This window comes from Osmerus mordax, chromosome 6 (assembly GCF_038355195.1).
Source record: "Osmerus mordax isolate fOsmMor3 chromosome 6, fOsmMor3.pri, whole genome shotgun sequence".
NCBI classification, from domain to species: Eukaryota; Metazoa; Chordata; class Actinopteri; order Osmeriformes; family Osmeridae; genus Osmerus; species Osmerus mordax.
Window position 1 is genome coordinate 19,783,536 of NC_090055.1, and position 15,235 is coordinate 19,798,770.

Here is a 15,235-nt window from a genome sequence, read left to right on the forward strand (position 1 = left end):
CTGAGCTGCAGGTGTTACCTAGCTGCAGGTGTTACCTGAGCTGCAGGTGTTACCTAGCTGCAGGTGTTACCTGAGCTGCAGGTGTTACCTGAGCTGCAGGTGTTACCTGGCTGTAGGTGTTACCTGGCTGCAGGTGTTACCTGGCTGTAGGTGTTACCTGGCTGCAGGTGTTACCTGAAGTGTAGGTGTTACCTGGCTGCAGGTTATACCTGGCTGCAGGTGTTACCTGAAGTGCAGGAGTTACCTGGCTGTAGGTGTTACCTGGCTGCAGGTGTTACCTTTACATTTAGTCATTTAGCAGACGCTCTTATCCAGAGCGACTTACAGTAAGTACAGGGACATTCCCCCGAGGCAAGTAGGGTGAAGTGCCTTGCCCAAGGACACAATGTCAGTTGGCATGACCGGGAATCGAACTGGCAACCTTCGGATTACTAGCCCGACTCCCTAACCGCTCAGCCACCGCTCAGCCACCTGACTACCTGGCTGCAGGTGTTACCTGAAGTGCAGGTGTTACCTGGCTGTAGGTGTTACCTGGCTGCAGGTGTTACCTGGCTGCAGGTGTTACCTGGCTGTAGGTGTTACCTGGCTGCAGGTGTTACCTGAAGTGCAGGTGTTACCTGGCTGTAGGTGTTACCTGGCTGCAGGTGTTACCTGGCTGCAGGTGTTACCTGGCTGTAGGTGTTACCTGAGCTGCTGGATGAGGTCCTCTCCCTCCTTGATGACGTTAACGGTGGCCTGCAGGGTGGTCTGCTGCTGCTGGCTGAAGCGCTTGATCAGCTCCTGCACCGCCTCCACCGCCTCAGCATACACGTCATCCAGAAGCTCCTTCTGCAGCTCCTCCAACCACGTCCACAGCTGCGGGAGACAGACAGCCGACCCCAGCCAATCACAGAGGGCCGTGTTAGCACGTCAGAGGGAGGGAGGTAGAGAGGGAGGGACAAGACCTGGTCTGGGCCTCAGAATGGGGGCGGGGGTTCCTTCCTCACTGATGTGCATCACACACTCACACATCCACTAGATGGATATAGTACTTGAAGTTCAAGTCTCTCTCTGTCTCTTTGTCTCCCAAACAAACACACACGCTGTAGTGAGGTCAGCAAGACCACACGGAGCCAACATCTTGCCACACCTGAAAAGTGATTCAATCACATCAGACAAACCTAAACAGCCCTCGTGACACCCTCAGTATGCTGATTACCCACCGAACGCCAATGCAAAGGAACCATAGAATTGGGGGAGAACCTCCCCAATCTACCTAATCAGCCCTCCTGCTAGCTTGCAAGCTTCAAAGGGCCTGCTTGAGACAACACATCTCCAGCGACCATTTGCTATCCGTTTCGGCGGCGATTTGAACAAAGAACATACCTTGATCAGAACTTTTGAGGAAAGTTCTTGAGACTTCACCTTTACCACAAGAGTACAAGGTGGAGAATTATGAGAGGGATATTTGTGTCATGTTTGTTACTTTGTTTTAATGTTGTGTTCACTGAAATCTTGATTCGAATAACAACTCCTTTTTCCTGAAAGATAACCACGTCATTCTTGGTATCTACACAAAGCTATCATAATAAAACAATCATTCAACTATATTTTGTAACTGTACCAAGATGTCCAGAACAATATTGGAACAATCTTATGAGCCAGCCAGAGATCAGATCACACCTTTGGTAGGTGTGAAGGAAAGAGGGGGGAGTTGAGAACCCAGCTTCCCCCAATCCACATCTGACCCCAGACGGGTCCTCCCTCGAACTCTGAGCTGTATAAAGCCCTAAGATGACCATCAATCTCAGACTCCAGCGGGTCTCAGGAGAAGCTTCTCCTGAGATTCAACTTTATTGTGATCGCGACGCTAACTGGACGTTTCAACAGAAGAACCAAAAATGCAATTCTAAATGCGACTTCACTGAGATCCCGCAGACTCAGTCACATGACCCAGCGCAGCCGCGCTTTGACTTCAGATTCTTCAAATGGACCTTTGGCGCAAACCGCCCTCAACCTCATTGATCATCCCCTGATCAAATGTAACTATGGCTAACGCTTTTTCCTCCTCGACATGGCATAGGCGTGAGCTCTGTTTATGATTTGTAAGGATGTCATCATTGACTGTACAATTTCTGTCTTTCTTTAAGTTAGACCATTTCATTCTGTTAAATTAAGTATTTCTATCTTTAAACGAGCAAACCCCGCTACAACACACTCACACTGATGGCTGTGCACTAGGGGTGTCCTACCTCCTTGACGTGTGTGTGGAAGGCCACGGACATGTCCAGCAGGATCTTCCTCTGCTCCACGCGCCGTACAAAGTCCTGGATGCGGTCCTCCAGCTGGCGGGCGGCCTGGTAGATCTCCTCCGGGTCACACTCCCCCGTCTGGGCCAGCTGCTCCGCCGCCTCCAGCAGCTTGTCAGCGTTGGTGTAGGTGTTCTGACGGGGGGGGGCATCGTTAGCCTGACGCCTCGACATACTGTACACCTTGTCTGTAGATATCTACCCTGTTCATAGATATCTACCCTGTCTCTAGGTATCTACCCTGTCTTTAGGTATCTACCCTGTCTCTAAGTATCTACCGTCTCTGGATATCTACCCTGTCTCTGGATATCTACCCTGTCTCTGGATATCTACCCTGTCTCTAGGTATCTACCCTGTCTCTAGGTATCTACCCTGTCTCTGGATATCTACCCTGTCTCTGGATATCTACCCTGTCTCTAGGTATCTACCCTGTCTTTAGGTATCTACCCTGTCTCTGGATATCTACCCTGTCTCTAGGTATCTACCCTGTCTCTGGATATCTACCCTGTCTCTAGGTATCTACCCTGTCTCTGGATATCTACCCTGTCTCTAGGTATCTACCCTGTCTCTGGATATCTACCCTGTCTCTAGGTATCTACCCTGTCTCTAAGTATCTACACTGTCTCTAAGTATCTACACTGTCTTTAGTTATCTACCCTTTCCAACCCACCTCTAGTTTTGTACCCTGTCATCTAACTTCTACAATGATAGATCTACTCAAAGACTAGTTCTCAGGGACTATTTGATTGAGAGTCTACCAGCAGTAGAAATTGGTCAGGGTCAGAAGTCAGGGTAAACCTGTGAGCAGAGTGGTGACAGGAGCCCTCACCTGGGCCACCTCCTCAAAGTCCTCGTGTCTCTTCTGCAGGGCGCGGGCCCTGTGCAGAGACTTCCCCACTCCTGTGTGCTTACTGAGGAACGCCTCACCGTGGTTCTCTATCCAGTCCAGCACCTGAAGGCACACACGCACGCACGCACACACACACACACACATGGCCACACACACAAACACATGCACAGACAATTAAGGGACAGTACAGTACTGCATCCACTAGATGGAGCTGTATTCAAGCTCAGTTTGCACACACACACACACACACGCACAGTATTAATTGTTTCCTAGATATTTACACAAACGTATTCCTTGGTGAGATGAACCGCTATAATTCAGAATGCCCTTATTATGTTCTCGACAGAGTCAGAGAGAGATGATGAAGGCGGTTTAAGACCGTGGTCTCAAGGTTCCCTGTCAGAGAAGGAGGTAGGAGGTTTCACTGAGGGACACACGTCCCAGGAGCATCATGTGGCAGCTAATAAGATCACCATGGAAACCCAGAAAAAGATGCTGAGGAGAGGTGCAGGAGGGAAGGGAGAACGAGAGGAAAAGGGCTGTGGAAGTAGGTGAGAGAGAGGGAGAGAGCAGCCTGCAGTGAGAGAGAGAGAGAGAGAGAGAGAGAGAGAGAGAGAGAGAGAGAGAGAGAGAGAGAGAGAGAGAGAGAGAGAGAGAGAGAGAGAGAGAGAGAGAGAGGGAGGGAGGGAGGGAGGGAGGGAGGGAGGGAGGGAGGGAGGGAGGGAGGGAGGGAGGGAGGGAGGGAGGGAGGGAGGGAGAGAGAGAGAGAGAGAGAGAGAGAGAGAGAGAGAGAGAGAGAGAGAGAGAGAGAGAGAGAGAGAGAGAGAGAGAGAGAGAGAGAGAGAGGGAGGGAGAGAGAGAGAGAGAGAGGGACAGAGCAGCCTGCAGTGAGAGAGAGAGAGCACAAGAGAGAGAGAAAGAGAGGGAGAAAGAGAGGGAGAAAGAGAGGGGGAGAGAGAGCGAGAGAGAGGGAGAGAGAGAGCAGCCTGCAATGAGAGAGAGAGAGCACAAGAGAGAGAGAAAGAGAGGGAGAAAGAGAGGGAGAAAGAGAGGGGGAGAAAGAGGGAGAGAGCAGCCTGCAGGAAGAGGGAGAGAGAGAGGGAGAGAGCAAGATAGAAAGAGGGAGAGAGAGAGGTAGAGAGAAAGAGAGGGAGAGAGAGATGGGAGGGAGAGAGGGAGTGAAATAGAAAAGTGATGAGTTAGAGAAAGAGAGAGCATGAAGAGGAGGTAGAGAGAGAGATAGTATGTGTGTGTGTACTGCACATGTGTGTGTGTAGTGTATGTGTGTATGTATGTGTGTGTATGTATGTGTGTACTGTACATGTGTGTGTGTGCACTGTACATGTGTGTGTGTGCACTGTACATGTGTGTGTGTTTGTACTGTGTGTGCGTGTGCACTGTACATGTGTGTGTGTTTGTACTGTGTGTGTGTACTGTGTGTACTGTGTGTGTGTGTGTACTGTGTGTGTGTACTGTGTGTGTGTTTACTGTGTGTGTGTGTGTGTGTGTGTACTGTGTGTGGGTGTGTGTACTGTGTGTGTGTGTGTACTGTATGTGTGTGTGTGTGTGCGTGTACTGTGTGTGTGTGTACTGTGTGTACTGTATGTGTGTGTGTGTACTGTGTGTGTGTGTACTGTGTGTGTGTGTGTGTGTGTGTGTACTGTGTGTGTGTGTGTACTGTGTGTGGGTGTACTGTGTGTGTGTGTGTGTGTACTGTGTGTGTGTGTGTGCCGGCCCCTACCTGCTGCACGTCCTGCTGGAAGACGCAGAGCTGCAGGCGCTGGTGCAGGCGGACCTTGCGCTGCTGCCAGACGTTCTCCAGCTGCCGCTGGTGATGCAGCACCTGGATGACGTCCAGCACGTGGTGAACCGCCTTGGAGTAGTTAGCCGAGGCCGTCAGGGAGTCAGCGCTGCCAGGGGTCAGGGGCCGCTGCAGCTTGTCCAGCAGGGACTTACCATCTTGGCTCACCTGAGGAGATGAGGGGAGAGGTTAGAGGGGAGGAGAGGATGATATTGTTGTTGAAAAATCATGTTTAGTACTTAAAAACGTTCATTTACATATTATCATTAATATTATGAATATAATATTCCTATGCTGTATGTGGAGTGCCTCAGAGGATACTGTGGTGTCTGTTCTAGCCCTGCATCCTGCTCCCACCTCAGAGTAAGCAGCGGTGATGTGCTCATACAGCCCCTGGTGGTGGTGGATGGTATCTTCCAGCTCCTGCAGCTCTGACGGGAGCTCCCCCTCCCCACACGCCTTGCCCCAGGGCTCCACACTGCTCATGTACTGCAGGGGACAACGCATGTCAACACACACACACACAGAAATACACACGAGGGATGAAGGAGGAGAGGGGAGGGATGGAGGGAGAGAGGGAAGGGAGGGATGGAGGGAGAGAGGGAAGGGAGGGATGGAGGGAGAGAGGGAAGGGAGGGATGGAGGGAGAGAGAGAGGGAAGGGATGGAGGGAAAGAGAGAGGGAAGGGAGGGATGGAGGGAGGGAGAGAGGGAAGGGAGGGAGGGATGGAGGGAAAGAGAGAGAGAGAGGGAAGGGAGGGAGGGATGGAGGGAGGGAGAGAGGGAAGGGAGGGATGGAGGGAGGGAGAGAGGGAAGGGAGGGATGGAGGGAAAGAGAGAGAGAGAGGGAAGGGATGGAGGGAAAGAGAGAGAGAGAGGGAAGGGAGGGATGGAGGGAAAGAGGGAAGGGAGGGATGGAAGGAAAGAGAGAGAGAGGGAAGGGAGGGATGGAGGGAGAGAGGGAAGGGAGGGATGGAAGGAAAGAGAGAGAGAGGGAAGGTAAGGATGGAGGGAAAGGAGGGAAACACAGAGGGAGGGATGGAGGTTTCTGACCTGGTCAGCTTTGTGGTGGAAGGAGGCAGACATCTCCAGCAGGGTGCTGCGCTCGTCCAGCGCGGCGGCGAAGGCCTTCCACTCCTGCTCCAGCTGCCCTGAGATCTGCTGGATCTGCTGCGAGGCGTAGTGACCGGACTCAAGCAGACGGTTCCCCACAGACATGATCCTGTTGATGTTCACGTACACATTCTGGAGGGAGACACATGCGGATGTCACAGCAGAACCTTCTAGAAAGAGAGACATGCAGATGTCAACGTGGAACAGACCCGTGGATGGGGGTAGACATGCACACTTTAGAGTAGAACATTCTGGAATGGTAGATATTCACACTTTTGATCTGAAGCTCAAGAAAAGTTCAAAACGTGGGGCAAAGTGTGCTAGTTATATTTCAAACATACAGCTTCCAAATGACAGCCATCTGCTTCACACCGACAGGTTTGTAAATAAGCATGCAGTTTTGCATCCCACCCCTAGAGGGCAGAGCACATCTTCAAATTGCGTATGCGAGGCACACAGCCTCTTACATAATCGCAAACGATCCTCATCAGTATTTTTCGGTCGATTCCAGTCTCGTCGTAAAGATTATTATGGATGAGAGTCTTTATTCTGGCAAATTTTCCACAACACTGAACACAAATGTAAATACTGTTGCTGAGTCCCTTCATTCTCGAACAACACACAGCAAAGGCAAGATGGTTATTTCCAGCCAACAGGAAAAGCTGTATCCTGTGGAATACCCTTCCCCCAAGCCAACCCCCCTGCTACTCCCACTCCCGTGGAGACCCCCCCACACACACACACACATACACACACACATGTGATTGCTGACGTCAGACACATTAGTGGATCCCTGCTGCGAGAGGAGACCCCCTGTCAGCCAGGCGTGAACACCCCTTCTGGAGACCAGAATTATGATTAGAAACAAATCTGCTCCATTACCATGACCATGGCTACCAGGGCTACCACGGCTACCAGGGCTACCACTCACACACCTTCACTCCCCGTCGTCTTTCACCGTCATTACACAGATGAACACACCATGAACAACCCCAGGGTGTGTGTCTGTGAGTAGAGGCTGTCCCCAGGGTGTGTGTCTGTGAGGAGAGGCTGTGAGGAGAGGCTGTGAGGAGAGGCTGTGAGGAGAGGCTGTGAGGAGAGGCTGTGAGGAGAGGTTGTGAGGAGAGGCTGTGAGGAGAGGTTGTGAGGAGAGGCTGTGAGGAGAGGCTGTGAGGAGAGGCTGTGAGGAGAGGCTGTGAGGAGAGGCTGTCCCGCAGGAAGGATGGAGCCTCGGCGTGTGTTCATCCTCGTCGATAATTCAAGTGACCTCATATTAATTTATTGATATCTTACATTATAATATCCATTGTTTCATTATATAACTGTATTGATTGATATTGATGCTTGTAGCTTTGACCCCGTTTCGATCCTGTGTCTTCCTGTGCTTAGATTGAGAAGGTGAAGTACTTGAAGTGATCAGAACCGTGTATGACATCACATCAACTGACGTTCTGAATCCTTCTCTGTCGACCAGCTGTCGACCAGCTGTAGTGTCGTCTCTCTGTGTTTTCTCTGAGTTCACCATGAAAATCAGCCGTCAGACTTTTCCCTGTCTTTGATCTATTCATGATTCGTGAGTCATGTATACAGATAAACGTACATATATGAATATATGAACTCCAGAACCCACACTGTTGTCACATCATCAGTGGAGACCTTGTCTTCCACAAGACTTTCACCATGCAGTTTATGGCAAATGATTTAGATTTTGTAGTATATACCGTATATATATATATTTACTTTAAATAGATTCTGACCTCCGAAAGCCTAGAACTACGCACTTCTGATCCTTGATCTGCAGCTGTCCTCTCTATATAGTGAGTTTGTAGCTGTGGAGAAAAGAGGGTGCTGAATGAGAGTGTTTGGGTATAAAACGGGTCTCACCATGCAGTTCATGGCGAAGTGGTTGTGCTGGGTCTGCAGTTCTGCAGCCTGGGTGTGGGACCCTCCTATCTCCGTGTAGCTGGTCAGGAACAGGCCCTTGTTGTGCAAGATCCAGTCAAACATCTGGACCCACACACACACGCCCAGACAAAACACACACAGACACAAACCATAAACACACACACACACACAGACATGCACACACACACACACACACAGACACAAACCATAAACACACACACACACACACAGACATGCACACACACACACACACACACAGAGGGAGACAGAAACCCATCCAGATTAGCAGGAGAAGGCTTGAGCTTGTATAACTGCTGGTGTTAAAAGAAGCACAGAGAGCAGAGACATCAAGCTCACAATCCTACTAACACTGCCACCTCCTGCTAAACTGGATGACCTTCTGGGGAATCAAATCATTTCTTCACGAAGGATTCTGAGGCTGTTTCCACAACCTGATGTTTACTTGTGTCTGATCTCTTTGTGGTACTGTGGTTTGTTTGTGTTTTTTGTAAAGAAATGTTAGATTACTTTTCAGTTTCATGAAGACTTAATATAACATATCAAGGAGTATCAGGACCGTGTGAGAAGTCTATCAGAAGTCTGTGCTGTCAAGAACACACACACACACTGTGAGTATGCTGAGCACACACACACACACACACACAAACACACACACACACACATGCACTGTGAGTATACTGAGCACACACACACTGTGAGTACGCTGAGCACACACACACACACACACTGTGAGTATGCTGAGCACACACACACACACACACACACTGTGAGTATGCTGAGCACACACACACACAGCACAAGGGTGTCAATGTTTATAATTCTGAGGCTTGCTGTCGACGGCCCTCTTGTCTGAGGGGCCTCTGGAGGACTGGCCTTCTCTAATCTGACGGAACAACAGGGCCAAACCACATGACCGGTGTGTGTGTCTGCCAGTGGGAGTGGTTTGTGCGTAACTGCGTGTGTGTGTGTGTGGGGGGGGGGGGTTGCGTGTGTGTGTTTAATTATGACTTGTCTGTCAATCCCACTTCTACAGCTCTCTCTGCCTGAGGCCCATGAAGCTATCCTTACACGGTGAGACCCTCCATTATACACACACCTCATCAGAGAGCTTTCCAAAGGTGGAAACTGTGCTCTGAATATAAATACACTGCATGTGACACATCCTTACTTCAATGCATGACAGCTTTGTTAAAGTGTAGCCACGTGACAAAACGACAACTCCGAAGTGTAACACCATTCAGCCCAACTGAGCATCGCTGTAGCTAGCAGCTGGTACAAGCGCACCTTCTCTGCGTCCTGTTCGAACAGCCGGAGCTGGAAACACTGATCCAGCTTCAGCTTCCTCATGTGCCAGAGCTGCTGCAGGTGCTGGCGGGTGGTGTGCAGCTTGTCCAGCAGCGCCGTCACCTTGGGCGCCAGGCTGTGGGCCTCGTTAGCGTCGTTAGCCGCGCCGCGGTTAGCGTAGCCCTCGTTAGCCGCCGCCTGCAGCTTCTGGAGGAGCCGGCGTCCCTGGGCGTCCAGTTCCTCCACGGACGCCTTGGTGGCGCGCTTCTTCAAGGCTGCGTGGTCTTCCATGAGACGCCGCGCCCCTTCCAGGTCACGGGGAAGGTCGCGCTGAGCCAGCGTCTCCTGCAGCTCCTCCAGCCGAGCTAGCGCCCGCGCGGCCTCACCGGCGAACTCCTCGAACGCCATCCTGACCTGGATCCACTCGTCGTGGTTGTACTCCAGGCTGCCCTCGAAGTCGGAGGTGAGCTGGGAAGGGTCCACCACTTTGGTCAAACCCTCCAGCGACACCATGATCGTCTGAAAAGGGGAGGGATGGAGGAGAGGTGGAGGAGAGGTGGGGGAGAGGAGGAGGAGAGGTGGAAGAGAGGAGGAGGAAAGGTGAAGGAGAGATGAAGGAGAAATAGAGGAGAGGTGGAGGAAAGGTGAAGGAGAGATAAAGGAGAGGTGGAGAGGTGAAGGAGAGGTGGAGGAGAGATGAAGGAGAGATAGAGGAGAGGTGAAGGAGAGGTGAAGGAGAGATAGAGGAGAGGTGGAGGAGAGATAAAGGAGAGGTGGAGGAGGTGAAGGAGAGGGAGGAGAGGTGAAGGAGAGATAGAGGAGAGGTGAAGGAGAGGTGAAGGAGAGATAGAGGAGAGGTGGAGGAGAGGTGAAGGAGAGGGAGGAGAGGTGAAGGAGAGGGAGGAGAGGTGGAGGAGAGGAGAAGGAGAGGAGAAGGAGAGGTGGAGGAGAGGTGAAGGAGAGGGAGAGGGAGGAGAGGTGGAGGAGAAGTAAAGGAGAGGTGGAGGAGAGGTGAAGGAGAGATAAAGGAGAGGTGGAGGAGAGGTGAAGGAGAGATAGAGGAGAGTTGAAGGAGAGGTGAAGGAGAGATAGAGGAGAGGTGGAGGAGAGGTCAAGGAGAGATGGAGGAGAGGTGGAGGAGAGGTGAAGGAGAGGTGAAGGAGAGGTGAAGGAGAGGGAGGAGAGGTGAAGGAGAGGTGAAGGAGAGGGAGGAGAGGTGAAGGAGAGGGAGGAGAGGTGAAGGAGAGATGGAGGAGAGGTGAAGGAGAGGGAGGAGAGGTGAAGGAGAGATGGAGGAGAGGTGAAGGAGAGGTGAAGGAGAGGGAGGAGAGGTGAAGGAGAGATGGAGGAGAGGTGAAGGAGAGATGGAGGAGAGGTGGAGGAGAGGTGAAGGAGAGGTGGAGGAGAGGTGAAGGAGAGGTGGAGGAGAGGTGAAGAAGAGATGGAGGAGAGGTGAAGGAGAGATGGAGGAGAGGTGAAGGAGAGATGGAGGAGAGGTGGAGGAGAGGTGAAGGAGAGGTGGAGGAGAGGTGAAGGAGAGGTGGAGGAGAGGTGAAGAAGAGATGGAGGAGAGGTGGAGGAGAGGTGAAGGAGAGGTGGAGGAGAGGTGAAGGAGAGATGGAGGAGAGGTGGAGGAGAGGTGAAGGAGAGGTGGAGGAGAGGTGATGGAGAGGTGGAGGAGAGATGAAGGAGAGGTGGAGGAGAGGTGGAGGAGAGGTGAAGGAGAGGTGGAGGAGAGGTGGAGGAGAGGTGGAGGAGAGGTGAAGGAGAGGTGGAGGAGAGGTGGAGGAGAGGTGGAGGAGAGGTGAAGGAGAGGTGGAGGAGAGGTGAAGGAGAGGTGGAGGAGAGGTGAAGAAGAGATGGAGGAGAGGTGAAGGATAGATAGAGGAGAGGTGAAGGAGAGGTGGAGGACAGGAATGGAGACAGGTATGGAGACAGGTGGAGGAGAGGTGGAAAGAGATGATCATACAATGGTTCATTATAATGCTCACAATGACATCCTAGCAGCAGCGCATTGCCGCTGAATATGCATGAGGCAGAAACGCAGGTTATCACCAACACTACTGAATATGCATGAGGCAGAAACGCAGGTTATCACCAACACTACTGAATATGCATGAGGCAGAAACGCAGGTTATCACCAACACTACTGAATATGCATGAGGCAGAAACGCAGGTTATCACCAACACTACTGAATATGCATGAGGCAGAAACGCAGGTTATCACCAACACTACTGAATATGCATGAGGCAGAAACGCAGGTTATCACCAACACTACTGAATATGCATCAGGGGTAATCCCACTAGGACAGGTGGAGCACCTCAGATCATCACCTCTCTATCACAAAGTCATGAAGTGTTACTCTAGGTGCAAGAAGAGTCGACATTCTCTGCTTATGCTCAAATGGTATCATATATAGATAGTTTGCAGGCACAGAATCTTCCACTGTATCAATGATAGATCAAAAGTAGATTGAAACATATATCCACAATGAAGTGGAAGCTACTTAACAGTTTAAAAACCAAACATCTGGAGATGAGCGGAGATGAGTGGAGATGAGTGGAGATGAGTGGAGATGAGTGGAGATGAGAGCTCTATCAGATGTCGGATGGGAAGTTCCAGAGAAACAGGAAAGCTCTTTCAAACATCCATACATGAGGCTGGCTTGCCGCAACCCATCTTCAGTAGTGAGTTAACCTTATTCTGGACATCCCTGCTCAAACTACCCTGGTGCAATGGATCAATCCCCAGAGTCCAAAATATCCTACTTCCACACAAAGTAGGTCGTGACTAAATTTAACAGTTCCCAAGCTTTCCACTCAAGGCCAGAATATTTCAAGACACAGCTTTAAGCTATTGCTGACAATTACTAACAACTAACACTAACACATGAAACATAATTCTCATATAATGTATCTTCATTAGCAGCTCACTCCATGAAACATTCATTCCTACCTTCGAGCAAGCAAGCCCTCAGACAGCCTAACCACAGATGCCATCAAACCCGTCACCCAACGAAAAGATTTTCCATGACACAACTTACTTCACAGTTGACCGTTAAACCAGAAGCCACTGTTGGCTCGTCCAGCTAAACAACTCACCTCAAATTCAAACTTGGAGCTGCCAAAGTTGGTTCTCTGTTTCTGCCAGAAGTTATCAGGCTTGATGATAAGCGTCACGTGGATGCAGGAAGGAAAGGACTCCTGAAGGATCTTCAGAAGAGGTTTGATGGAGTCCCACTTGGAGCCGCGCATGTCCACAATGACCGTGAAGCCATATCTGCGCACATCCTCACTGAGACAACACAAGAATCACAACAACAAAGAACTAACTACAACATTTTAAATCACACACACAAAAAACAACAGTTGAAAACCAGGATGGAAAAGATTTTGCATAAAATATATATAAATACATTTAAGAAAATAAGAGTTGTGACAAAAGAAAAGAACTTAATCTTACCAAGTGTTACCAAGTAAAAGTCCATAAAAGGTTTTGCTTCTTTGGTTTGGTGTCTAGCTCCAGTCTGGCTGGGCTCCCCTGCACTAACTCAACCTGACTAATACACCCTGGCGTTCTCCCAGAAGGACAGAAAGAGAAAGAAGAACAGAATACAGAGGAGGGAAAGAGAGACTGAGACAAGTGTTTTACATACTGTAGAGAGTATGTTTGTGCGTGTGTGAGAGAAATATATATATATATATATATATATATATATATATATATATATATATATATAGAGAGAGAGAGAGAGAGAGAGAGAAAAAGAGAGAGAGGGAGAGAGAGAGAGAGGGAGAAAGAGAGAGCGCGAGAGAGAGGAATAGAGAAAGAGCTGAACACCTTGTTATCCGTGGGCCACGCAAATCTGGTCTGGGCTACCCAGACACAACCTACAGCTATGTAAGTGAAAGAAAGAGAAAGAGAGAGAGAGAGAGATGAGTAGAGAGAGAGAGACTCAAGGGGAGGCTAACCTACATACATGCAGGACTCAAGTTCCACCCAGCATTACAACAGAGGTACTGGGATGGAATTCTGGGTCGACAGATTTAGGGTTACCTGGGGGTGGGGTTGTGGTTACCTGGGATTTAGATTAGGGTTTGGGTTACCAGGGGAGGTGATAGGGGATGAGGTTAGGGTTACCTGGAGATAAGGTTAAGTTTACCTGGAGATAAGATTAGGGGATAAGGTTAGGGTTACCTGGGGATAAGATTAGGGGATGAGATTAGGGTTACCTGGAGATGAGATTAGGGAGATGAGATTTGGGGACATGGTTAGGATTATTTGGGAATGAGTTTATTGTGACCTGGAAATTAAATTAGTCAATAAGGTTATGGTTACCTGGAAATTAAATTAGGCGATAAGGTTATGGGTTACCAGGGATGAGATTACAGGATGAGATTAGGGTTACCTGGGGATTGCAGCGAGGTAGGTGATGAGCCTGCGCAGGTCCTCCTGGCGGAACCTGTCGTGGTTGCTCCTGGCTGGGAAGGTGAGGACGGGCCCGCCACGTCGATCTCTACCACCTGGACACCAGCACAGGTTAGTCTATCTCTACCACCTGGACACCAGCACAGGTTAGTCTATCTCTACCACCTGGACACCAGCACAGGTTAGTCTATCTCTACCACCTGGACACCAGCACAGGTTAGTCTATCTCTACCACCTGGACACCAGCACAGGTTAGTCTATCTCTACCACCTGGACACCAGCACAGGTTAGTCTATCTCTACCACCTGGACACCAGCACAGGTTAGTCTATCTCTACCACCTGGACACCAGCACAGGTTAGTCTATCTCTACCACCTGGACACCAGCACAGGTTAGTCTATCTCTACCACCTGGACACCAGCACAGGTTAGTCTATCTCTACCACCTGGACACCAGCACAGGTTAGTCTATCTCTACCACCTGGACACCAGCACAGGTTAGTCTATCTCTACCACCTGGACACCAGCACAGGTTAGTCTATCTCTACCACCTGGACACCAGCACAGGTTAGTCTATCTCTACCACCTGGACACCAGCACAGGTTAGTCTATCTCTACCACCTGGACACCAGCACAGGTTAGTCTATCTCTACCACCTGGACACCAGCACAGGTTAGTCTATCTCTACCACCTGGACACCAGCACAGGTTAGTCTATCTCTACCACCTGGACACCTGCACAGGTTAGTCTATCTCTACCACCTGGACACCAGCACAGGTTAGTCTATCTCTACCACCTGGACACCAGCACAGGTTAGTCTATCTCTACCACCTGGACACCAGCACAGGTTAGTCTATCTCTACCACCTGGACACCAGCACAGGTTAGTCTATCTCTACCACCTGGACACCAGCACAGGTTAGTCTATCTCTACCACCTGGACACCAGCACAGGTTAGTCTATCTCTACCACCTGGACACCAGCAACACAGGTTAGTCTATCTCTACCACCTGGACACCAGCACAGGTTAGTCTATCTCTACCACCTGGACACCAGCACAGGTTAGTCTATCTCTACCACCTGGACACCAGCACAGGTTAGTCTATCTCTACCACCTGGACACCAGCAACACAGGTTAGTCTATCTCTACCACCTGGACACCAGCACAGGTTAGTCTATCTCTACCACCTGGACACCAGCACAGGTTAGTCTATCTCTACCACCTGGACACCAGCACAGGTTAGTCTATCTCTACCACCTGGACACCAGCAACACAGGTTAGTCTATCTCTACCACCTGGACACCTGCACAGGTTAGTCTATCTCTACCACCTGGACACCTGCACAGGTTAGTCTATCTCTACCACCTGGACACCAGCACAGGTTAGTCTATCTCTACCACCTGGACACCAGCAACACAGGTTAGTCTATCTCTACCACCTGGACACCTGCACAGGTTAGTCTATCTCTACCACCTGGACACCAGCACAGGTTAGTCTATCTCTACCACCTGGACACCAGCAACACAGGTTAGTCTATCTCTACCA

At 50.2% G+C, this 15,235-nt stretch overlaps 1 protein-coding gene across 1 annotated transcript in view; it reads right to left on the bottom strand.

The window, feature by feature from the left end:
• triob (trio Rho guanine nucleotide exchange factor b) overlaps positions 1 to 15,235 on the bottom strand; it is an 81,673-nt gene that overhangs the window by 58,460 nt on the left and 7,978 nt on the right. Inside the window, exons 3-12 of the mRNA XM_067238884.1 lie at positions 13,672 to 13,786; positions 12,365 to 12,557; positions 9,262 to 9,780; positions 7,936 to 8,058; positions 5,992 to 6,183; positions 5,297 to 5,428; positions 4,880 to 5,107; positions 3,118 to 3,240; positions 2,232 to 2,423; positions 686 to 855 (exon numbers count right to left, since the gene is read on the bottom strand). Of these exons, the coding sequence (XP_067094985.1) occupies positions 686 to 855; positions 2,232 to 2,423; positions 3,118 to 3,240; positions 4,880 to 5,107; positions 5,297 to 5,428; positions 5,992 to 6,183; positions 7,936 to 8,058; positions 9,262 to 9,780; positions 12,365 to 12,557; positions 13,672 to 13,786 (1,987 nt within the window). The remainder of the gene's footprint in view (positions 1 to 685; positions 856 to 2,231; positions 2,424 to 3,117; positions 3,241 to 4,879; positions 5,108 to 5,296; positions 5,429 to 5,991; positions 6,184 to 7,935; positions 8,059 to 9,261; positions 9,781 to 12,364; positions 12,558 to 13,671; positions 13,787 to 15,235) is intronic.